Source organism: Podarcis melisellensis (assembly GCF_964234715.1).
Source record: "Podarcis melisellensis genome assembly, chromosome: 17".
Classification (NCBI taxonomy): domain Eukaryota; kingdom Metazoa; phylum Chordata; class Lepidosauria; order Squamata; family Lacertidae; genus Podarcis; species Podarcis melisellensis.
In genome coordinates this window covers 5414377-5439857 of record NC_138534.1, presented here as the reverse complement: position 1 = coordinate 5439857, position 25481 = coordinate 5414377, and the positions used below count along the sequence as shown (strand labels likewise).

At 45.0% G+C, this 25481-nt stretch overlaps 1 protein-coding gene across 2 annotated transcripts in view; it reads left to right on the top strand.

The window, feature by feature from the left end:
- The first annotated feature begins 304 nt into the window (after window positions 1-304).
- Window positions 305-25481, top strand: part of OTUD5 (OTU deubiquitinase 5) — a 47150-nt gene continuing 21973 nt past the window's right edge. Inside the window, exons 1-2 of one of the 2 annotated variants that reach the window (XM_081894341.1) lie at window positions 305-1455; window positions 11728-11818. In XM_081894341.1, coding sequence (XP_081750467.1) covers window positions 874-1455; window positions 11728-11818 — 673 coding nt within the window. In that variant the 5' untranslated portion in view covers window positions 305-873. Of the gene's footprint in view, window positions 1456-11724; window positions 11819-25481 lie in introns of both variants that reach the window. The other variant, XM_081894340.1, reaches the window with a different exon arrangement.

Below are 25481 nucleotides of genomic sequence, written 5' to 3'. Positions count from 1 at the left end.
CTCTAGCCTATCGGAACAGGTTATGCTGACAAGGGGAACAATACTCCCGCCTCCCTCCTTCGCTCTCGCAAAAAGGGACGGGGAGGAGGGAAAGTGGAAAGAGGCGGGACACCAACCCGACCGGCAGCGGCGCCAGCCACTCAGTGACGGGCATCCGTCACCCCCGGCCAACGAGCGCGCGGCTAGCCGCGGTTGCTACGGCCTGCCCAGGGCCCGCCTCACCTGTTGCCAGGGGGCGTGGAAACGGAAGTCGAGCTCGCCGGGGTCAGAGGCCGGCTGTGTTGATGTTGACACTAGGCCGGGCCCGCAGACGGGCCGGAGTAGTAGTAGTAGCCGCCGCCGCCGCCTCTTTCCGGAGACCGCGAAAGGCCCGAAAGCCTCTGAGGAGAAATTGGGGACGAGGCCGACCCGGCTGGTGTGGGCTCCTCGGGAGAAGCTCCGGCGCCTGGCGGGGAACTGACGGGCGCGCTCCCTACTGAGCGGCGGCGGCGGCGGGGGAGCGATGCGCCGCGGTTGATCTGGCCATCCGGGCATTTGCCGCCGCCTTCCCCGCTTCCCTCAGAGAGAGCCCCCCGCTTCCCGCTGCCGGTTGCCCTCCCTCCACCTCCCCCGCGGAGCCCTCTTCATCCGGGTAACCCTGTTTCTTCGCCCTCCTCATCCGGGTAACCTGCGGGGCCCCCTTGGCCCTCGCCGTCCCCGGTGCGCGGCCCTCCGCCTCCCCTCAGGCGCTCCTCTCTCCTCCCCGCCCCGACCCTTGACCCGCCTTCGCCCTGCCCGAGCCCCCCGCCCCCTCGTCGTCGGGGCAACTGTCACCCCTCCTCGCCCCCTTGACCCTTCCTCCCCGCCGGTCTCCGGGCCCTTCCCGCCCTCGCCATGACTATCCTGCCCAAGAAGAAGGCCTGCCCGGCCGCGGGGGACGGCGATAGGGACCAGCCTGGCTCCCGAGGGGGCGGCCCGGGGGGTCCCGGGGGCCCCGGCGGCGTGGGAGGTCCGGACCCGCGAGGCTGCTCGGGCTCCGACTCGCACCCGCGAGGCCCCGGCGGAGGCGTCGGGGGCGGCGTGGGCCCCGGCGACCCGCACTCGGGGCGCGGCGGCGCCCGTCCCCGGGCCTCGCCGCCGCCTCCGCCGCCCCGCTGGGGGCTGCCCCCCGCCGGGTCCCCCCCGCCGCCCAACCCCGGCGTCGGAGCCGGCGGCGACGGGCCCGGCCTCGGGCTGCTGGACCCCGGAGTGGCCGAGGCGCGGGGCGGGGTCGGGGGCGGCTGCTGCTCCGGCCCCGGGCACAGCAAGAGGCGGCGGCGCGGAGGGTCCGGCGGCGGGCTGGGAGCCGCGGGGCCCGGGGGAGCGGGAGGCAACAGCCCCGAGCAGGATGAGGCCGGCGCCGGCTACAACAGTGAGGACGAGTACGAGACAGCGGCGGCCCGCATCGAGAGCATGGACCCGGCCACCGTGGAGCAGGTACCTCGTGGGGGTGGGGAGCGGACGGCGGGGTCCTTAACCCTGTCGGAGGCCTATGGAGCCCACGCGCTTTTAGGGGGGGGGCGCTTGCTGCTTGACACCTTCGTTTCATGCTGGGCTGCACGCTTCCCTGTTGCCCTACAGCCGGAGATGTCCGGCCACCGGGAGTGCATGGTTTAATTGTTTAATTTACCTCGCGTGATGCACGCGTTTTGCGCCCTCCCACTGAAATATGTCTTAGCTATATAATGGGTACACATCAAAGCGTAGTATGTCAACTAGCCATGCTTCTCCCAGGGTGGTTCGCAGTTGAGGGTTCCTGCAGGATCACTTGGGCTGGATTTGTTTGAAGTTATCCCTAGGAGCAGGTGAAAGCAGAATCTGAAAGGCTCCCATTGAAAAGAGGGGAGCTGTCTCTCCAGTAATGTTTGGTTTCTGGTATCCTTTGTAAAAAAAGAAGAAGTGTGCAGATTCACTGTGTTGGCAGGAATGTGACATATTAAATTGTGAGGCCTCCCGCAGAAGAAAGCAGAATCCCTTTTATGTGGCGTTATTGGTGCCTAGCTGTTTAATAGAGAAAAGATAGCCCTTTGGTTGAAAAAGGGGGGAGGCTTGCTCTGGCAATTGTAAGATTTTTAACTATTACTGAAGGGTGGGACAATATCATGGAGCCAGGTGGGAGAAATAAAGGGAATGGGTGTGAAGGGAAATATTTTGCTTATCTGTACCGATTGATGCAGAAGGGTTTCGACATCATTTGAAAAGAAAATAACATAGCACATCAGCCCCACATAGAATATGAAGTTACCTTAGGGGACAAGAGAGAGATGGGGATCTCTCTTTGAGGAAAGGTTACAGGAAATCTTTCAGTTCAATGCTCTGAGTTAAAACAGGAACCCTTGTTTTATAGTTGTAGGTAGAAACACTGGAATGAATACTGGGTCTGGATATGGTATGGAATACAAAAGGGAACCAAAGAATTATTCTCTGTTGGGTGACATTGCCTTTTAGCTTGTAGATGTGACACCTGAGGTCATCTTTGAGAAGGAAGGATTGATGGGGCCCCTTTGTGTGTATAGAAATGGCATCTTCCATCCTGTGACTCCAGACAACCTTTTGATACTAAAAATGGAAGTATTACATTCAGAAAGGGGTGGGATCTTTGCTCGAGAGAAACTTGTCTCTGCAAAGAAATTGGATTTGCTTAGCTCCAAAGTGATAGAGTAGGTGTGGAGAGGGTCCAGTTTAGAAGACAACAAAAGTAGTGGCATGAGGGGTTGGTGGGTCTCTATGCTTGATTACAGTTTTGTTTGTAAAGACATTTGGGAGATGAATAGCTATGGGGAGAAGAGTCTGTTTTGAGAACTGGCAGGCTGAGGAAATAAGGTTTTCTGCAAGAGTGGCATGCAGATACATGAAACTGACTTGTATTAAGTCAGCCCATCCAGCCCAGTATTGTTTCCTTGGACTGGCAGTGGTTCTCTAGGGTCTTGAGCACAGGACTGACTTCTGGACTTCCTACAGAGAACCTTTATTTGGAAAGTTGTAGGCTGGATTTGGTGCATGATCGCGGAGGTTTGAGCCCCCACCCACCCCCATGTAGGTCTGTGGCTATTCCATGCAGGTAGGTTCCTAGATCGCCTGCCCACCTAGCAGTTCGAAAGCACCCCTGGGTGCAAGTAGATAAATAGGGACCGCTTACCAGCGGGAAGGTAAACGGCGTTTCCGTGTGCGGCTCTGGCTCGCCAGATGCAGCTTTGTCACGCTGGCCACGTGACCCGGAAGTGTTTCCGGACAGCGCTGGCCCCTGGCCTCTTAAGTGAGATGGGCGCACAACCCCAGAGTCTGTCAAGACTGGCCCGTACGGGCAGGGGTACCTTTACCTTTACCTTTAGGTTCCTAGATCACTCCTAGTTTGGTCTCACTATTACGTATGGTTAGGACATTGTTGTCTGCAGCAAACTGTCATTTGTTGATGGCTAATATTGGGTGTTCTGATCCTGTTGGTAAACTATTATAGGGAAGGGAACCTCTTGGTCTACTCAGAAGCAGATTGTCCTTTATATTAAGCTACTGCTGTATCCCACAAGGTCATGATCCCAAGCTTGCAGGGAGGGAGGGAAGAAGGAAAATATTTCAGATGACTTTAAGAGCAGCTGAAAACAAGGGAATTCTCTCTCAGGCCCCCTGCAGAAAAATGCTTTTGTAAGCTAGCTTGAGATACAGTAGTTACTACTGGGGTGGCTAACCTGTGATCATTCCAGATGCTGCTGAACTACAGCTCCCATCTTTCCTCACCTTGCTGATGGGATTTGGAATCCAACATCAGGAGGGCCACATGCTCCCCCCCCCCCCGGTTCTTCAGCAAACCTCTTCAAGTTTTCTTATCTTCAGAAAACACTTTCTACATCTATATATTGGCCACAAAAACCATGTGTGCTGCAGAGGATTCTGGGACATACTCTAGATTGCCTTTTCAGTGTCTTCTAAACATTTTGACCTGGCAGTCCAGTCTAGAAGTGGACGTTGACTCTGCAATTAACGTGGCAAATGATCGTAGGCAGACTTGGAATAGCTAGCACCACCATCCTGGTTTTTTTTGGGGGGGGGAGGAGTGATGTAAAATCCAGATGTCAAATGGTTGCAACAGAATTCTTGATGGTTTGGAATTTAGCTTAAGATTCTGCCAGATGCAGCAATAAAGTAAGTGAAAAACCATTTCCCACTGCTATAGAGGAAAAAGGAATGCAGCTGTTTTAAATTGCAGCATGATGGATTTGGCCTGAATACTGGGCAGTGGGGAAAATCTTATATTTAAGAATAGGGCAGCTAAGCAAATTGCTTCGGAAAGCTACAGCATTTTGTGTTCTGAAAAAGAAGCCAGATTATGTTTGTTTTATTGGTAAATGTTTATGTTGCCATACACAAATGCTCAGAGCAAGTAAATTATATGAAAAATGTCAAATCGAAAGCTATTACAAATATTTACAGAAAATCTATCTATATGATTCAGTTAAATAATGACAAGGGCCAGCTTGGCACCTCACACCAGCTGCTTTATGTTGACAACCCCAACCTAGTTATCATATTTCCTTATGATGCATGCCCATGACTAGGATGTCAGCAACAACTGTGAGTAGTGTAGAAATGTGCAGTGTTGGGTGAGGGAGGGACAAAATGGTTTCAGGACAGACCTATCAAATAGCAAGTCTGAGGTGGAAGCACATGGGGGCGTGTCTCTTGATGACCTCAAGGTGTGCACTGCCTCATTTGAAGTGTTGTGTCTGAGGCTACTTCAGTGGGTTAGAAAGCTAAGTTTTGTGACAATTGGTCTGTGGTGCTAGATCCACACATCAAATGATAAATGGGCATATGTGAGTAATTCACCCTTGTTCTGGAAAACACTTTCATTCTGACTCTCCACGGAAGGGAGTTCTGTGCTACAGAACAGCCGCTGTGAGTGCTTTTGGCAGTGCTTTTGCTGTATTGATTAGGTATTGCTCCTAACATTTCCCCCAGTGGGTCGGCTAGCAGATGTGATGGGACACATGAGAGGAGATAATCTCAGAGGGAGGCCTGCATCACACATAGTTCTTGAGGCCATATACTGCAATTAGTTCCTAGATACACTGTTTTTGCAACCTGCCCAAGCTCAGCAGACAACATCTTCCAGTCCCTCCTCCAACCTTGGGAATTGCAGTTGTCCTATCAGCTACCCCTCAAGTCTGTGGCTGCTGTTGCTGAATACCAAGTTGGCTCTGAATATGACCTCTCATGATCTGCTTATGAATGAGGAGGCCAATCTGCTCTGTATCACTGAGACCTGGGTGGGTGAGTTGGTCTCACCCAGCTGTGCCCATCTGGATACTCTGTGCAGTATCAGGGCAAACTTAAGGGTCAGGGAGTTGCTGTAGAAATTCATTCTCTCTGTTTCTGTCCAGTTGGGGGAGGGATCTAGAGTGTGTGTTCCCAGCATTGAGCAATTGTGACAGATGAGAGATTCTGCTAGTTTACTGCCTGCCTTGCTGCACTCCAGTCTCCCTGACAGAGCTAGTGGCAGTGTTGAGAACTCCCAGACTATTGGTTCTGGGGGACATCAACATCCATGCCAAGACAACTCTGGGGTGGCTTAGGACTTCATGGCTGCCATGAGAACCATGGGGCTGTCTAAAAATGCCATCGGCCCAACGCATGTGGCCTGCCACACTCTGGACCTTGTTTTCTCAACTAGGAAGGAAGATGGTGATCTGAAAGTAGGAGATATTGACATCAGTCCCTTGTCATGGTCAAATCACTTCCTGTTGAGATTTAGGCTTTGATCATCTTTTCTGCTCTACAGAGATGTGGTACTTACTAGGATGGTTTGCTCTTAGAGACTGATGGATATAATGGGTTTCCAAACAGCTCTGGGAGATTTTCCAGCTGATATGACTGGTGGTCCCCTTGAAGTCCTGGCCGACCTCTGGAACAGCCAAATGGTTAGGCCATTGACACGATCGCCTCTGAGTGCCTTGCCTGTTTGGCTCCCTGGTATACTCTAGCTTAGGGCAAGGAAACAATCTCGGAGGCTGCTCAAATACAAATGGAGGAAATGAATGCAGTCCAACACTGTTGAGGGCTCACCATCGAGCCTACCTAGTAGCACTGAAGGCAACCTTGAAGGCATACGTCTGAATCCATTGCTGTTGCTTGAGTCTCAGGCGGCCTCAGTGGTGTGTAATGTCTTCTATCAGCTTCGGTTGATGGCCCAGCTGTGCCCCTATCTGGACAGGAGTAGCCTAACTTCTGTTGTCTATGCTCTGGTAACCTCTAGGTTAAATTACTGCAATGTGTTTTATGTGTAGCTGCAGCCAAATGGCTCACCGGGGCAAGGTCTGATCCTGGCCTGACTAATTAGTTTCTGGGCCCAATTGAAAGTGTTGGTTTTGACCAGGCATAGGCAAACTCTGGCCCTCCAGATGTTTTGAGACTACAATTCCCATAATCCCTGACCACTGGTACTGTTAGCTAGGGAAGATGGGTATTGTAGTTCCAAAACATCTGGAGGGCTGGAGTTTGCCTATGCCTGGTTTTGACCTATAGAGCCTTAAACATCTCAGGACACTTAATTGCTGCAGTATTCAGTCAGATTCCATCTTAACACGGTGCACCACTTTGTAGAAAGAAGTGTTTGCCTTCACCTAGTTGTCCCAACTATCTTGCTCTTGCATGTCCAGCAAAGATGTTCACACCTACAGGTTCAGGGAGTTTCTTTTTCTCTACAGTGTGGCTGTGTGCAGGGTTCTGAAGGTCAGCTTGTGCATGTGCACTAACACACCAAGCTGTCATAGTACGTGACTGTCGTGTGGTGAGCGCACAATAGCTGTGGATAAAGAGTTATTTGAATGCTATGTTGTTGAGGAGGAGGGTGCGAAAGATGGTTAAAGAGTGGAGTTTGGTCTGTGTGTCATAGTCACTTGAAAATAATTCCCTGCTTGGTGAATCCTAGCCTCCAAATGCAAGCCTATGTGAGAAGTTTGCATGATTGGGGGACAGCCAGAGCTCAGTGGTAGAGTTTCTTCTTTTCATGCAGAAGGTTCCAGGTTCAGTCCACAGATAACTTGTCTTCTAGATATAAAGTCCTTGAGTATAGTAGATAATTAAGTGTGGTAGCTGAACGCATCTGTTTTATGAGCCAGTTGGTGCTTTCTAGCATGTACATTTATTTAGTTATGAGATGTGAATTAACCTAGCTCCTCCCAGATTTGCACTTTGACTCTCCCAATCCCCTTTTCTCCCGCACCTCCTAGGAGAAAGAGTTCACAGAAGGGAAGGGAAGGGAGTATGAGCTTGGGAGGAGGCTAGGCTTATTCATACCTCACAAAATCATGATTTGGCACAATGTGTGAATGTAGCCATAGTGTGTGTGTGTGTGTGTTATGTGTTTACCATCACCATTGTGTGTGTGTGTGTGTGTGTGTGTGTGTGTTATGTGTTTACCATCACCATAGTGTGTGTGTGTGTGTGTTATGTGTTTACCATCACCATGCAATATATGTCAGTGGGTTTTATAATTGTTTCTTCCTACATGAAAATACTTTCTGTGTGGGGAATATGTGATATGAAGATGGTCAGATTCTGTCACGTCTCCAAGACAAATAAAGTTCCATGGTAATCACTGAATTCCTCTCATTGCTCCAATGTTCTGAATTCAGGGCCAAAGTAGGCATAAGGCTCATGATTTTGCCTTGGGTGTTTTTTGTTTCGTTTTTTGTACAAATAACTGGTGTAGAAGCTTGCTTCTTTTTTTGACAAATAGCAGAGAGGTGTAGTTCTTGTGACTGGAACTGTGGCAGACAGAAAAACTTAAAGCCTCCCCTTCCCTATGCCATTCCTGATCTGGGTTGGCCCCCTTGGCCAGCTATGTTTTTAAAAAAGAAATATATAGGCCAAACAACATGGCAAAACATTGCCATGTAATGTAATAGGATGCACTTTAAAGTGCTGTATAGAAGAGAGCACATAGGAAATTTGAACTTGCTTGGGCGGTATCTGGACAGAAATGGCATCAGTTGAAATGAATGGGAGGCTGGCAAGGTGTTAGCTTTGTTTTGAGAATTCATTCTCAATCTGTGGTTGCTGAGTTTTGCCAGTGTTCCACATAATTCTGAAAGGCAGTTGTATATCCTTAAAACATGGAGTAGGCACATGCCTGGGAAGTATAATTGGATATGCAAAGACTCTGAAGTTGAGGACTTGTTGGTCAGGTTTATTAGTGAGTTGAAGCGATGTGGGACTGTTGTTCATCAGAGGAAGTGGGTGATTAATACACACACTTCCAAAACACGGCAGGTAGCTGAAGTGAATCATCCATAGGTGAGGGCTGAGAGCTCAGGAATCTGAAATACTCTAGGCATTCATTCCTAAATAGTCCCAGCAGAAAATCAAATACTCTACCCATTTTAACTGTGAACTCATGCAAAGGCAAAGGTGGGGTGAGGAGAGATTTTAAAAAGAATAGCAAACATAATTTAGCCAGAGTGAAAAACAACCACTGGAAGGAAGGACAGAAAATGAGAGTTTGTTTTGTTCAGAAAAGCTTTTATGGGGCTGCATATGATGTTCATATTATTTCTGTTAGTCAATGAAAGAAGTGTGTTCCACCTGCTTAGTAAGAAATAGGGAGCAGCTGTTGCCTGATTCTGTAAATATGCAGTGCCTAACATAGATCGTGGGGGTAGGAGGAGTACAAATTCACTGTGTGGTGTGAATGAGCAGGTGCTGTTGTGAAATTCAGAATGGAGAAGTCTAAAATAGTCCCTGTACTGGAAAATTTGGGGTTGTGTCTCTTTTTCTGCATAGTTCAACATATTTATTATTACTGTGCTGCTAGATTTTGGTGGTAGAATGCTTTTCAGGTCTGTAAGATATATACTTGTCTAAATATTTCCAAGTTGCAAGAAGTTCATCATTCAGTTGTCTGTGTACACTAGCAGTTGTCTGCAAAAGTTTTGTGAAGGTCATTGTTGTCCTAGACTGGGGAAGAGGTTGTGGTCTGGATTACCAAGGTCAGAATATCTTCTACAATCCTAAGAATCTGAACTTTCACTGGAAAGAAAAAACAACTCTTTCAGCCCTCATAGTTGTGAAGACAGAGATTTAGTTTCTGTTAAATGAAGTTTATTTTTCTTTTCTTTGTGTTTTTTTTAAAGTATGCCTTAGTTCCTGTAATTGAGGTAATTAAATTTGAAAATTTTCAGCGATTTTCATGCTCACATAATGAGCATGCTGTGTGCAACCTGTTGAGCTGCATCTTTCATTACCCTGTCTGAAAGTAGCAACATTTCTCTGTGCAGCTATTGTGAAATAGCCTATACGTTTGTCAGAACTCTGAGATGGTTTATGTATTTATTCAATTTTTAAGCCCTCATAAATGATCTCAGGGTAGTTTGCATGTGTGTATTTTTAAAACCATCTAAAATAACATTAAAATGTTCTGCTTATGGCTCAACCCAGTTTTCTAGGCAGTAACATAGGTTGTAAACAGTGATAGAAACTTAGATATATAATCTAGGCACCAAATGGCTCCTTAAACCAGGGTTACAGTCACCAGAACGTCTAGTTGCCATTTTGGGACCAGATGGTTTGAAAGTTGTATTTTTCAATGCAACTTTTTGGTTCCTGATATTTGTTCTGCTTGCGCAGATAAAATATCACAAATAGAATTCTAAAGGATGTGCTGTTAGGGTGTGAAAACAGGCAAGAGCCAAGGATCCCCAGAGATGCGTCTCCAGATGGAGACATCAGGCACCCTCCTAGCGCCCAGACTTCTTCACTTGGTCACAAGTGACCGATAGCAAGGTACAAAATGCACCTGGCGCCTGGCAAATTTGGAACACTTGGTTATAAAAGTGTCATTGTGAAAATTTCCAGCGTGGTGGTTGGTACGAAAAATGAGCTAAAGCAGTTGTAGCCCCACTCCCAAAGATACAAAAGTGTATTACGGGTACTGGGACAATCTAGACAGATTTCTATTTATGCAAGACAATGTTGCCCTGAAAGATATTTTATGAATCATTTAATAAATCTGCTCACTATGATTTGCATTGTATAGGTTGTTGGGGTGTGTTGAGTTGGGAGAGGGGGTTAGACCCGGACTGCTAGTGCAGCAGTTAATAGAATAAGCTATGAGCTTGGACATTTTAGTTCAAAATTAGTCTCATCCACAACATCACAAGCAGTCTCAGTCAAAATACTGTCTCCAGACTCCATTGTAATAAGGAGGTGAAAATACTTGCCTGCTTTACATTACCTGTCTGTGAAATTCATGGGGAGTTTGTTCCGTCTGATGCTCTTTTTGTTCCCTTGCTCTTTGATTTTCTGCATACTGTCAAGTTGATCCAGATGACCAAGTACCGGTATATTGTCTGCCCTGTACAGAATGTTTGGAAAGAGCATCACACAGCACATGTTCCTTGTCTTTTTCCAGAACCCCAAATACCACAGATCTAATGGTTCTCCTCATACCAGTTATTCAATTTATGTATAGAAAATGTGATAATAGGGACAAGGAAGGCTGAGCTTTGCTAAGAAGGGGAACTATGGAAGAAAAACTTGGCAGCCTATGGGCATGCGTGTCCACTTGTTGCCAGAAGATGGCAGCACAATCATTTGAGCCAGAAAACACAAGTGTATTTTTCTTTGGAAGTTCTGACAAGTTCTGAGCTGCTCTAGTGTAAGTTGTTGAAGGAGATTAGTATTAAGCCTTCTAAGATTCAGTGGTCCACAGGGATGTCTTCTCCTGAGCCAGCCCATTGAAATAAGTAGTTCTTGCCCAGCATTCTTGGAGTATTGGTTGTAATGCAGAATTCTAGATTTACCCTCCTGGCTAAATGCAGCTGCTTGTCTGCTGTTTACATACATACAGTCAGATCCGACCTAATAGAATGCCAAAAAAGAGAGAAGCTAGTTCTGAAAAGAGTGTTTTTAATATTTATTACAGCTCAACACATCTTGGGGCATAGGTTCTTCCTTCAGGAGTAATCATAAAACTTACAACTTTCATACTGTAAGGCCAAGTCTGTAAAGCTTTGTAGTGAGGAATTAAATATCTTTAATCTTGATTCAGTAATGAAGCAGTTTGCACAAATACTGCTTCCTGTCTGGCACTTGGGTTTTTACATGGATTTTTATTAATTTTCAAAGCAAACAGTAACAAAACTGGGATGAGATACTAAAATAATGTATTTTCCTTACTCTTGTAGTCGATGCATTTTTGGTGAAGAGCACTGAGATTGGATCATAGGTGTGTGGGGCATCTTGAGCATGGAAATGTGGAAGGAGCATTTGTGTAACCAAACATGATATTGTAATGCTCCTCTTAAAACACACAGCACTTGCACATGTTGTAGACATATTGCCAAATGTATATTTCTCAGGATGAGAGCTGGATGAGAGCCTTGTGCCAAATGAGCTTGCAGAAGTTGCTGAGACTTCTCCTATGACTGTGTTGTGGGCATGGAAGTCCAGTATCATCCCGCATTAAAACTGCCATGGTTGGATCACTGTTGGGATCCCATAAGCCCAGGAGCTATAATAATGGCCACCTCTTTGCATGGATCAGCCTCTAGGGGGCACAGTGGAGCCATGCATGGGAGTAACCCTTTCTATTCCAGTTGTGTTTGGGTTGCCATATGGGGAACTGGAGAAAGAGTAGGATATGTCACCCTTTCTGGTTTGGGGGATGGGGTTGCCGTCTAACTTGCTGACATCTGCCCCTCCTGTCACCAGCAGGAACACAGGTTCGAGAAGGCGCTGAGAGAGAAGAAAGGGTTCATCATAAAACAGATGAAGGAAGATGGGGCCTGCTTGTTCCGGGCTGTGGGTAAGTCCTGCCTGCTGACGGGTCTTCCTTTTAGAGATTGGACAGCAGGCGGCACTAGAGCTGAAACAAATCCCCGTCCTCAAAAGTTCTCCTCAAAGCCCTGCAAATGTTAAGATCGCATATTTGCAGAATATTGGGTATAGTATTTTACATCTGACACCAGAAACCAGTATTTAGATTTGATCATTGACTTTGGTGTAATATTTAGTACTTGTTGACTAATATTGGGTTTCCTGCAGTGGGAGGACAAATCCCAGTGCCCAGTAGGCATAAGATGATCAGGGACCCACTGGCACCTTCATTGCTGAAGATGGCAGGAAGCAGACTTCTCCGCCTCCCAAGGATGCTTCCATTTCTTTGACCTGGTTGCTGCTTCCCTTTACACTCCTTTTCCCTGCTTCATTTTTTTCCCCCATCTCAGTTTACAGTATTTTCAGACTGAGCAGGCGGTAGTCTACTAGCCAGAGGCAGGAAGTGGAACTGGGACCCAAGAATGCACCAGTGAGGGCAGAGTTAATGGTGTCATTATAATATTTTTTCCTTGCCTGCTCCTTTTTGTGCTGTCTCATGAGTACTGGGCAAAGAGGAGAAAGGAGCTTTCTTACCACTGCATGCATAGCACATCAAAGGGCGTTGCCCATTAGTGGAAATAAAAAGTAGGGTTGTAGCAAGCAAAGTTACAGTCAGAGTTGACCCATTGAGGAATCCACCATTACGCAAGCAGGCTTCCACTTGCACAGTAGGGCATTTCCCCTGATGTGCCTGCAGAATCTGTCCCAACCCCTTAGAGCTGATTTTGTGGGTGAGCATAGGACCCGGGGCAGGGAGGAGTTTGCTGGAGTCTCTTAGCACTAGTGGTTCTGCTTGTGCATCAACAGCATTCGATTCACTCCATTAAAATTTATGGTCTTGATTAATTTTACATCCACTGATTTCAGTGGGTCTACTCTTGAGTATGACTTAGTTGGATGCAACCTGTTGTAATGGTCATAAGGTACAAAACTGAATATATTACAGAAGCAGTAGTCCCAGTGCCTTTTGATTTGAAGCTCGCTCTTAATCAGCAAAAATAAATAAATAATAATTTTGGAAGCAAGTAAGCTGAAATATAGTATCAAAAATCCACCAATTAAAGCAACCTTTCCCAAGTTGGTGCCCTCCAGGTGTTTGGATTGCACCTCCCACCATCCTTGGGAGTAGGGCTGGGTGATACCTGGTTTTCAACATTGTGATATATCACCCACTAAAAACTGTAATATATCAATATATCATAATGTTTGAATTAAGGATGGAGCTATGTAGAGGCATTAGCTGGCTTCATTGTTTTTCCCACATTGTGATTTTTGCATGCATGCATGCACACCCACCCACCCATGATTTGTGATATATTGCCAGGTCAAAAATTATGCAACTGATGCCATGATAGAGACTTCAAACTGGTTTTGGGCGATATATTGATATATAACCCAACCCTACTTGACAGTTAGCCACAGCATCTAGAAGGAACCTGGTTGGGGAAGGCTCATTTAAAACATGACCCCTCGGTCTATGTCTCCACATGAGAGCTTTCCTGTTCCCTCTGATCCTGCCTATCTGATTGTCCTACCTCTCTCTCAAACTCAGTATGTTCAAAACTAAGCTTCTCAACTTTCTTCCCAGGCTATCCTCTCGTTGATTTTTCTTTATCCCTTGATCCTGTTGATTTGGCAAGAAGCATTAGCTTACTCCATGTACATTTGCTACCCCATATTCAATCTGTCATCCAACCTTATCAGTTTTGCCGGGGCGGCATTGTGAAAATTATACTTCTCAATCTCCATCCTCTTGACTAAAGCTCTAGTTCATTCTCCGGTCATCTTCCTTATTGGCGCTTGCAACTTTCCTCTCTCTGGCCTTCCTGTGTCTTAGCTTATTCCTCTTGCCTCTGTCCAGATTTCTGCTGCCAAAATAATTCACCAATCTTGTTGGACAATATGCTCTTTTCCATAACCTCTTGTCTCCCACAATTGCCTGAAGGCCTCCTTTCAGCAAAGCTACTCCTTTCCCTTTTGTTGGTGCTTGTGTCTGGAACACCATCACAAAATACCTTCCCCTTGCACATCTCTCCTGAAAGTCCACCTTTTCTGTAAAGCAATTCATTCAAACCTTTAGAGTGGGATTCACCTAATGAGCCCCATCAGCAAAGCCCTGAACAAGGACTTCTGTTTGTGCAATGGGGCTCTTCTCCCTCCTCACCCCCTAAAATTGGCTTGTGGGGGGTGTCAGGAGTACCCCCAGAACAGTGTGAGTTCAGAGGAGAGGGGAAGTGTTCCATTTGGCAAGCTGCAATCCTTACACAGATGGAATGTTTGGAAGAGAGCATTGAATTCTACGCTTAATCCTCACCCCCTTCAGAAACTAACCCTAAGTACATGCAACTTCATTATATGCCATATTTTTCCATGTATAAGACGCCCCCATATATAAGACGACCCCTATTTTTTTTGAACCCAAAATTAAGAAATCAATATTTTAAATGCCAAACAGAACAACTTTGGTATTTTCTTAAATATTCAAAGCACTGGTTTATTTAGTACAGTGGAACCTCAGGTGGCGAATGTGATACGTGCGGGAGGCATGTTTGCAACCCGCAGCATTCGCAACCCGCAGTGCTCCGTCTTAGTACTTCTGCATGAGCGCCGAAACCCAGAAGTAACCCGTTCCACTACTTCCAGATTCGTCGCAGTGCGCAACCCGAAATTGCATAACCTGAAGCATCTGTAACCCAAGGTACCACTGTACCGTATATTTAAACATCCGCGGCAGTCAGGGAAGTTGGGCAAATTTGTTGAGGTTTTTTTCCAGTGATCGCAAGCTCCCCCCCCCCCCCGATCCGCCACCACCAAGCCCAGGCCGTCTGGGCCACTCGCGCCAGAACCCATCCCAAGCCATCCATGTCAGAACCTGAGCCCAGGATGCCCTAACCCCTGTGCATTAATCATCCCTGTATAAGACGAGCCCCAATTTTTGACTAAAAAAATAGCATAAACATTGTCTTATACATGGAAGAATATGGTACATTCTCCTGCTAACAGCTTTGTTCTTGTCATCTTTCTTTTTGGTCTCTTCACCCCTCCACTAGAAATGTAAACAATAAGCTCATCCAGGCAGCAGTGTGTGTTCTGTGTTACTCTATAAATGGTCATATACCCAGATAGTGTGTTGTTTACAAAAAGAGGATTATTGAATCTCCTATTCTTAAGACAAATCCGAAATGGTTTCTGAAGCAACCCTCTTGGAATTCATAGCACAGCTCTTGTAGAAATTTGAAATTTCTATTCTGGGGACTCCTCTTTGGTGGAGAGGAAACACTTCAGTGTCTTCCCCGCAGCTGACATGCACTTTCAAGAAATGACGCTGACCCAGCCTCTCTTACAAGAAGTAGACTCCAGAAGACATTTCCTGCTAGATAGCAGTGGTGAGGGCTCTGACCACTTTGCAGCTCATGGATCTGAGTTTTCTCAGTAAAACCTCATCTGTACCTAGAAGAGATGGTGCCTGTCGCCATGAAATAGCAAGGAGAAATATGTCAAGTAATTGGAGCCCTGCTCCTTAAGGTAAAGGTAAAGGTACCCCTGCCCGTACGGGCCAGTCTTGACAGACTCTGGGGGTTGTGCGCCCATCTCACTTAAGAGGCCAGGGGCCAGCGCTGTCCGGAGACACTTCTGGGTCACGTGGCCAGCGTGACAAAGCTGCATCTGGTGAGCCAGAGCCGCACACGGAAACGCCGTTTACCTTCCCGCCAGTAAGCGGTCCCTATTTATCTACTTGCACCTGGGGGTGCTTTCGAACTGCTAGGTTGGCAGGCGCTGGGACTGAGCAACGGGAGCGCACCCCGCCGCGGGGATTCGAACCACCGACCTTTCGATCGGCAAGCCCTAGGCGCTGAGGCTTTAACCCACAGCGCCACCCGCGTCCCTAACCTTACATTTTTTCAAAAAATATATGGCATCATTAGTGTATTTATGGTTTATGGAACACAATAAGATGTTCATAACCTCTGGAGGGCATCATGTTGGGGAAGAAGACTGCTTTATAGGGAGTGCGATCCCAAAGCTGGGGAGCAACTAGCAAGAATATTTCACTCCATGCCACCCTCCTAATTGTATTGTGTATGAAGTGGCTCTCCGGCACAGCCAGCATAGCCTGCGGGCAGTGATTGTGGGAGTTGTAGTCCAAAAACCTCTTGAAGGCTGCAGGTTAGCCACACCCAGGCTAGAAAATTCAGATTTAACAGATGCTGCTGCATCAGGTGCTCGGGAGCACTTGTCATGTCCCACACCAGTTGCACCCTTCAGGCAGCTGACATACGTTTGTATATTATAGCCGTAGTGTTGGAAGGGGGTCAGCTGGCCATTAATTCAGTGCTGTGCCGCAAAGCAGGACCAGGGCACCCATTCTCCCACCTACTCTCTACTATCAAGCCATTGGTTTGGTTAGCATTGGCAGTGTTGCCTACTCTGTCAGTCAGCTCCCAGAGTCTTCCTGCTACCTGACTTCCTTTATAACTGGAGATGCCACAGGTTGAACCTGGAACTTTTCCATTCAGAGCATGCACTCTGCCCTAGTGTTATGGATTATCCCCCAAAAGAGACAGGCTGCAAAACAAAAAAGCCAAACAACTCCAGGTGATTTGTGCAAGTAAGCCAAGCTGGGTATTGCAAAAGAAGGGTAAACATCCCCCCCCCCAGCTATCACCAGTGTGATAGGGAGGGGAAGCTAATTCCTACTTGGTCTTAAGGGAAGTCATACTTCAAACATTAATAATACCCATTTACTGGGTGCGCTGTGGATACTATGGCACTACTTCATTCCCCATAAGTTTGTCCTACTGTGCTAGGGGATGTGGGTGGCACTGTGGTCTAAACCACTGAGCTCTTGAGCTTGCCGATCGTAAGGTTGGCAGCTAAAATCTGTGCAACGGGGTGAGCTCCTGTTGCTCTATTCCAGCACCTGCTAACCTAGCAGTCTGAAAGCATACCAGTGCGAGTAGATAAGTAGGTACTGCTGTGTCAGGAAGGCAAACAGTGTTTATGTGCACTCTGGCTCACGGTGCTCCAGAAGTGGTTTAGTCATGCTGGCCACATGACCCGGAAAAGCCGCCTGCGGACAAACGCCGACTCCCTCGGCCAGAAAGTGGAGATGAGCGCCACACCCAGTATTTGAATTTGACTGGACTTAACCATCCAGGGGTCCTTTCCCTTTTTACGCACTATGCTACCGTAATGTGTAAAACAGGAATGAAAAGCCCATGGCCCTCCGGAACATTCCCACACAGATCTTGTGGGACTCCCAACTCCCATTGTCACCAACTGACAAGGCCAGTGATTAGGAATGATGGGAAGAGGGTGCACTGTTCGAACCTCCATCTTCCCTACAATTCTAGACCCAAACAAAAAACATCCAGGACCCGGTTGTACAGGTCATGATCACATATTCATTACCCAGCCAGCACTTGGAGAACACAGTGGGAACATTGACTACAGCACTGCAGATGAACTTGTGAAACCTCTTTTTTTAAAAAAATTATATTTATTAGAGTTTCAAACAAATCACAAAAATGAAGGGGGAAAAACAAAAGAAAAAGAAAAGAAAAAAGAATAGAAAATACAAAATACAAAGAAGTAAAACCAATTAAAAACAAGTCAATCCTTCCATGTCTTATCTTTCATTTGCTTGTTTCCCTGACCTCCTCACACCTCCCTTTTTTGTATTCTAGTTCAATAGTTGTTTCAGCAAATCCTTACCATTTTTTCCTTTATCTTAATAGTTTATCTTAATATATTGTAGCATTACATTCTCACCTGTTAACAATCCGTTTTTACATATCCCTTTGTAACATTACTGCTAAAACTACATAACTTCATTCCAACATCCTTCTAACATTCCTTAATTTTACAGTATTTCTGTAGATAATCTTTAAATTTCTTCCAGTCTTCTTCTACCGACTCTTCTCCCTGGTCTCGGATTCTGCCAGTCATTTCCGCCAGTTCCATATAGTCCATCAGCTTCATCTGCCATTCCTCCCGGGTGGGTAAATCTTGTGTCTTCCAATACTTTGCGATGAGTATTCTTGCTGTTGTTGTTGCATACATCAAGAAAGTTCTATCCTTCTTTGGCACCAATTGGCCAACCATGCCCAGGAGAAAAGCCTCTGGTTTCTTCAGGAAGGTATATTTAAATACCTTTTTCATTTCATTATAGATAATCTCCCAGAAAGCCTTAATTCTCGGGCACGTCCACCAAAGGTGAAAGAAAGTACCTTCATTTTCTTTACTTTTCCAACATTTATTATTGGGCAAATGATAAATTTTTGCAAGCTTGACTGGTGTCATGTACCACCTGTATATCATTTTCATAATATTCTCTCTTAAGGCATTAGATGCCGTAAATCTCATACCTGTGGTCCATAACTGTTCCCAGTCAGCCAACATAATGTTATGCCCGACATCTTGTGCCCATTTTATCATAGCAGATTTCACCGTTTCATCCTGAGTATTCCATTTCAACAGCAAGTTGTACATCCTTGATAATATCTTAGTTTTGGGGTCTAACAGTTCTGTTTCCAATTTTGATTTTTCCACCTGGAAGCCAATTTTCTTGTCCAAATTGTAAGCTTCCCTTATTTGAAAATAATGAAGCCAATCTCGCACTTTGTCTTTTAGTTTCTCAAAGCTCTGCAATTTCAATTTGTCTCCTTCTTGTTCCAAAATCTCCCAATATTTCGGCCATTTAGCCTCCATATTGAGCTTTTCCTGGGCCTTCGCTTCCCTCGGTGATAACCACCTTGGGGTTTTATTTTCAAGTAAGTCTTTATATGTTGTGCAGACATTGAACAATGCTTTCCTGACGATATGGTTTTTAAATGCTTTATGTGCTTTGACCTTATCATACCACAAATATGCATGCCACCCAAATACATTATTGGAACCTTCTAAGTCCAAAATGTCTGTGTTCTCAAGAAGCAGCCATTCTTTCAACCAGCAAAATGCTGCTGATTCATAGTAAAGTTTAAGATCTGGCAGGGCAAATCCACCTCTTTCTTTTGCATCCGTTAGTATTTTGAATTTTATTCTAGGCTTCTTGCCCTGCAAGACAAATCTAGAAATATCTCTCTTCTTGAAATAGTCCATTTTGTCCAAAATTTGCAGTGTTTGAAACAAAAACAACATTCTTGGCAATACATTCATTTTTATCACAGCAATGCGGCCTAGCAATGAAAGCTTCAAATTTGACCATATTTCTAAATCTTTTTTGACTTCCATCCAACACTTTTCATAGTTGTCTTTAAATAAATTCACATTCTTGGCTGTCATATTAACCCCCAGGTATTTCACTTTCTTAACCAATGTTAGACCTGTCTCCTTCTGAAACCTCTCTCTCTCAGTCACTGTTAGATTTTTCTCTAAAACCTTGGTCGAACTTGTGAAACCTCCTCTGCTACTCACATGAGGGCTAAAGGGAGCTTGAGTCATCTTGAAACTGATACATTATTTTTTTAAAAAAATGTATTCTGTTGATTTTCAAATTGAAAACGAAGCATTCTTAACATTTGTGAAGGTGGAAGCAAAGACATTTCAAGAAACAAAAAGGGTCATAGCTGCCCATCTCACAATGAAGTAGGGAGTCCAGATGGGAAAGATTTGCATCCAAAAAGTCTTCCTAGGGAGCTTGCTGATTAGGGGCTGGATTGAATTTTGAGAGAACCCCCAGAACCGCATGAAGGTGGAGGAGAGGGGATATCCTCTCATAAATGCTTGTACTGACAGAGCAGTCTCCTTAGCACTACTTTGAATTCTTCCCTTACAAGTCTTCCTGTTAGAGATGAAATAGTTTACATTTGTGCATTCAGGTTTTCAGTTGCTGCTGCTGCTGTTTTGTAAATCAAAACTTACGGATGTTTGCAGTTCTTCCTTTCACAATGTCTTCCTGCACCTTAAGTGGGATGTGGTGTCTCAGCACAGCCGTTCTGGTGGAAATATAAAGCATCATTTCCTCCAGAAACAGCTAAACTTGCAGTAAATTATTATCTTTGGACCAAAAGTTTGGGAGTCCAGAAAACCATCCGAGTTTGGTGACTGAAGTAAATCATGCTATTGTGGGTATTGTTGCTGAATGTGCTTGTATTGTTCTGGTATCTCCTGTGCTGCCCGTATAGCCTTTAGGGGGGATGAAGGTTTGGACGGCACATCTCTTCCATACCCCACCACACTTGTGTTTTCATGGCAAGTAGCTTTTGAAAAAGGCAGGAGTTTTAAAAGAAGCTTGTGAATGGAACATGAGGGATTAGGGAATTGTCAGGAATAGCACAGACCATTTTGTGTGAGCCTAAGGAGCTCTAACTTTTAAACTCCTGACCAGTTTGTTTCTACTTCAGACTTTCTTCTAATTTTCTTTCTAAGTAGGTAGTTATGCTCAGCTATGCCCTGCAGGGGTCAGCATAAGTTTTGTGGTTTACCTTCCACCTCCAGCTGCTGATAGAGATAAGACACCCCATTTCTTTGGCACAGAAACCTTGTGTTAACACACCCTGCTTTACTGACTCAGCAGGCCACAGCTCTTGGAGAAAACATGACTCTGCAAATTGTCCTGTGACACAGCATTTTTAAGAGCAGTAGAGCTGTGTGATAAATGGCCTGGAGCTGGCTTGAAGTCCACTGACTTTTGACAGTATTGTATGTGTGCAAGGAGTGAGTGTTGGTGGTGGGAGAGCTGTGCAAAATAATGTGGTATAATGACAAAAAGAATGTATAGACACCCATAAATCCCATTTAGCATCCACTTTAAAGGTGTAAATGAGCTTGGCGTTTGCCATGATTCATCACACTAAGTTTGTAGTGAAGCCAGTGGGGTTTTGCTGCAGTTGATTTAGCAATATCCATAGAATCACAGCGCCGGAATAGATCTGAAAGTAATCAAGTCTGATGTCTTCACCAAAGCAGATTAATCCATGTGTGCCAATACTGCTGCATATTACTTCCCATCCCACCTGCCACATGTTTTAAATTGTTTTTAATGCTGTATTTTAGATTTTTGTAACCTGCCCTAGGGCCTTCTGGTAAGGTAAAGGTAAAGGTACCCCTGCCCGTACAGGCCAGTCTTGACAGACTCTGGGGTTGTGCGCCATCTCACTTAAGAGGCCAGTGGCCAGCGCTGTCCGGAGACACTTCCGGGTCACGTGGCCAGCGTGACATCGCTGCTCTGGCGAGCCAGAGCCGCACACGGAAACGCCGTTTACCTTCCCGCTGGTAAGCGGTCCCTATTTATCTACTTGCACCCCGGGGGTGCTTTCGAACTGCTAGGTTGGCAGGCGCTGGGACCGAGCAGCGGGAGCGCACCCCGCCACAGGGATTCGAACCGCCGACCTTTCGATCGGCAAGTCCTAGGCGCTGAGGCTTTAACCCACAGCGCCACCTGCGTCCCAGGGCCTTCTGGTAAAGGACAGGTAATAAATATGATGGTGGTTATTATTTACACACAACCCCATCACATCTGGATGAAGCAGAGCCTATGCCAGAACATAGAACATCATAAAAACCTTGGCACATCATACTGAAGGCCCCTCTAATCCAGCATGCTGTTATCACAGTGAACGACAAGATGCTGCTGGAAAGTCTACAAACCAGACATGAGCACAATAAGACCCTTTTGGCTTGTGCTGTTCAGCAACCTTCAAGTGCCTTCTCAATAAGGACATGGGAATGTTGATATATCAAGAAAGTAATTTATTTTTCTTCCTTCTTCACACAATTCATAATTTTACAAAGCCTTTGTCATTGACTTTTGTAAACTTAAATAACTCTTAAGCCTTTCTTCATAGGAAAGTTTTGCCACCCACCGCCTTTCACTCAATTATTTTAATTGTCATCTTCTGTAACCTCTGTGGCCCAGTGATGTCTTGTAAGTGGTGTAACCAGAGGATTGCAGTGTGTCAAATGAGACCATATAATAGGATTAATTTTTTTATAATAACTTGGCACTTGTTGTTTAACCTTCCCATCTTTTTTGTAATAATTTTCAATAGTAATCTTCCTTTATCATTGATCTTACATACAGTGCTAATGTTAAGCAAGTTTTCCACCATAACCCAAATTTTTTCCTGGATAGTTGTGGCATCATATTGATAAATTGTTCAGATCCCAAACATGGGGAGTTGTTGTTCTCTGGCCATAAACCAATTTAGGGTGGGGGGCAGGGTGTGTGAGGGACCTGCCATCTACTTTTCTTACTAAAAAGATCAGGCTTTCTTCCACCTGGTCATGTGCAAGTAGTTATCTCTTTCTTCAGCCATTCTTGCTGTCCTTCCTTCTACTTGGTTTGATTTGAATGAATGAATGAATTTGTGAGTCAAAGTGATCAATACTGGATGCTATTGCAAATCCCAGTGTGCTGCATAAACTATAATTAAATATTACCTTATATTTACCAGGGAAACTTTGCCTAGTGTACCTGGAGAATTGTGTTTGCTGCTATATGCAGCTATCCCACTGCTTCAGCTCTTCCTTGTCTTATGAATTACAAAGGTCCTGTAATATCTGTCTTCCTCCTTTTTTTGTCCCCAGACAAAATACTTGCCCTTAGTCCCTTGAGTCTGGCGCCTTGCACTTGCTCCTACTGAACTTTGTTTCCTTATTTGTAGTGCTTGAGGTCATCTTGTTCATTCTACATAATTTCCAAATCTGTATTTGCATCAGTAATGCTTCCTTGTTTACCTCTTCTTGTTTCTGAAGGTTACTACGAAAGACTGAATAAAGAATGGTCTGCTTTGCATGTAATTCTGAGCTTAAATTATGACTTAGTGTAGATAAGCAAATATAATGGTGCACAGTGAGAAAAGCATTGCCACTTCACTTCTCCACTGCTCCTTCTGTGCTACTGTGAACTAAGCCATGGCTTCGATTTAGTATTGCCTCTGAACCTGAGCTCATGGGTTGCCTCATTCCAAACAAGCTATGGGTGGGATTCATCTAAGTTGTTGCATGCGCAGAACAAGATCTGCCTGAGCAATGGGACTTCTCCCCCATACAGTGGTACCTCTGGATGCGAACAGGATCTGTTCCAGAGCCTCGTTCTCATCCTGAAGCGAATGCAACCCGCGTTTGCGCAGGTCGCGATTCGCCGCTTCCACGCATGCGCCTGACATCATTTTGACCATCTGCACATGCGCGATCGGCGAAACCCGGAAGTAATGCACTCTGTTACTTCTGGGTCACCGCAGTGCGCAACCGGAAATACTCATCCCGAAGCTACTTCAACCCGAGGTATGACTGTATCCCCTAAAACTATTCGGTGTGTTTGGTAGACCCCCTAGAACAGGTTTAGGGGGCATGGAGGAGGATAGGAGGGAAATCTAATAGTGCAAGTGGACCTCATTCTCTCCAAACATACCCCATGAGCTGAAGCCCAGGTTTGTTCTTATTATCCTAGTCTTATTATCCTAGTGGTTTGTTTGGGAAAGATAAGCCATACACCCATAAAGCTTAGCACTAGGCAGCTATTCCTCACTGTACAAGTTTCACCTTGGGGATGAAAATCCATGCTGACTTGTTGGACTTGACTGTTTCGCGCCAATACAGTTTGCACAAAGATGGCACCCTGTACCCTGTAACTGTATGGGGATAGCTGTATTCTTGGTCCTGCAGTTCTGTCAATGGATCATGCAAGGATGAAATGTAATATATTGGATGAGACTTCAGTGTGCAAAGAACCTGCAATTTTCATTTATTTATTTGTAAGGAAGCTTTTTGTATCTTGTGTAGTACCTCAGCCCACAAAATTAGTATTGTAAACTCCACAAAAAATAGTATTGTATTGGACTCCACATAATTAGTATTGTAAAACAACAGCCTTTCATGGTCCCCTGTCCCACCTTAGTATGGTGTGTGGTTGGATCTTCACAGTGCTAAAGACAGGAGTGTTCAGAATTCTCGGAAGCCTCTGAGTCCATTGTGTTTTCTGCCCCCACCAGATAAGTGTTATCTGTTTTGTGTTGCTAGCCACTATATCTTGGAGTCTGTACTCTTGCCAATGCCCATACTCTCCGATCTGGTTCCCCTCAACTTTGCTTTTCCCTCACGCTTGGCCTCCCCACTATGTCCCATGTGTTATGAATTAACCTGGATGTGGAGTTTAGGACTTTGTTCTGAGAAAACCCCGGTGGATAGCTTAGGTCAGTGTGTTTGCTACTTCTCCCCTTTCTTATCTGTCCACTCTGCTCATCTGGGCAGAGCCTGTTTACTCCTCATGTGCTCTGTACTGTTCATGTTCAACGTATCATCAGCATACACTAACAAAGATTCTGGATTCTGACGCAGTAGTTGGCTTTCTGAGAATCTTGGGACTCAGCTACATTCGTAAAGATAAAGTGCTTGATATGCATTGTAACACTGACACCAGATGGCACTGTGGAGTCCCATTTATCACCAATGGGATTTCCCTGTATGAAGTTGACAACACATTTAACTGAGTTGCTTCTTTGATCTGTCTAGATCGGGCCTTGGTTTTATTTTCTGGCATGCTCCGTCTTTAGGCATTCAGCAAAATCTTGGAATATGTACTTACCAGTGTCTGCTTGAAAACCCAAATGGGTTTTTGACACTGCTTCAGAACTGGGGACTTCTGTGCTCCTATAACCATTTTGCACATCACATTTTTTTTGAGGTGTATATCTGTATGTCTTGTGAAACTTCTGATTTATAAGCAGAATCAAAATATAAGGATAGATGAAATGCAAATCTGTACATGTCTACCTGAGCACAATGAGACTCTTCTCATGTAAGAGTGCAGAGGATTGCGCCCTAAGTTGTTTTAAGTGTACTCTTTAGAGTATGACGATCACAGTGGCATGGCTGAAAACAATTTATCATACCAGCACTATGATTGGGGAGTCATGATGGGCCGCAGTTCATTGTTATTGCACACACACATAGATACAGTGCTTTTTAAGGAAAATAAGGTGCCAGTACTCACCATGCATAGAGTTGTTACAGTAAGTGCCATACTTTTAATATTTGTGGGACAAAAGGTGCCAAAAATAGGAAAAATAATAAAGGATAAACCAATAGGATGAATTTGCTGAACCAATTTTTAAGTGGAATACAGAAAAGGGAGACGTGAGGAAGGCAGGAAAATAAGTTAACTAAAGAAGAGAGGTTAAAAAAGAGGATTTTTTTTGTTATTCCTTTTTCTTTTTTCCCCCTTTCTTTTTTCTTTTTTCTATGTCAATTGTCTGTTTTTTGGTACTTTTGTATTTTTGTGTTTTTGTATTTTTTCTTGTGTTTTTTCTATTTATTTTCTATTTATTGTCTTATTCTGAAAATTTTAATAAAATATCATATAATTAAAAAAAAGGTGCCAATAATTATTACCCCTGAGTTCCCCCAGAAAAAAAAATGAGTGGTTTATAAATACTGAGTGGAATACACAAAATACTGAGTGGTTTATAAATGTTCTTTTTTAAAAAAAAATTAGTCTTGGCTCCATGCAATGTGTGGAATGGTCCCAAGATGGATCCCTGAGCCCCATACTTCCTACAATCTCTTCTCAATCTTATTTATTTTATTAAGCAAATAATATCCTGCTTAAAGAGTCCTCAGAGCATCTCACAATATAACAAGAGAGGCTT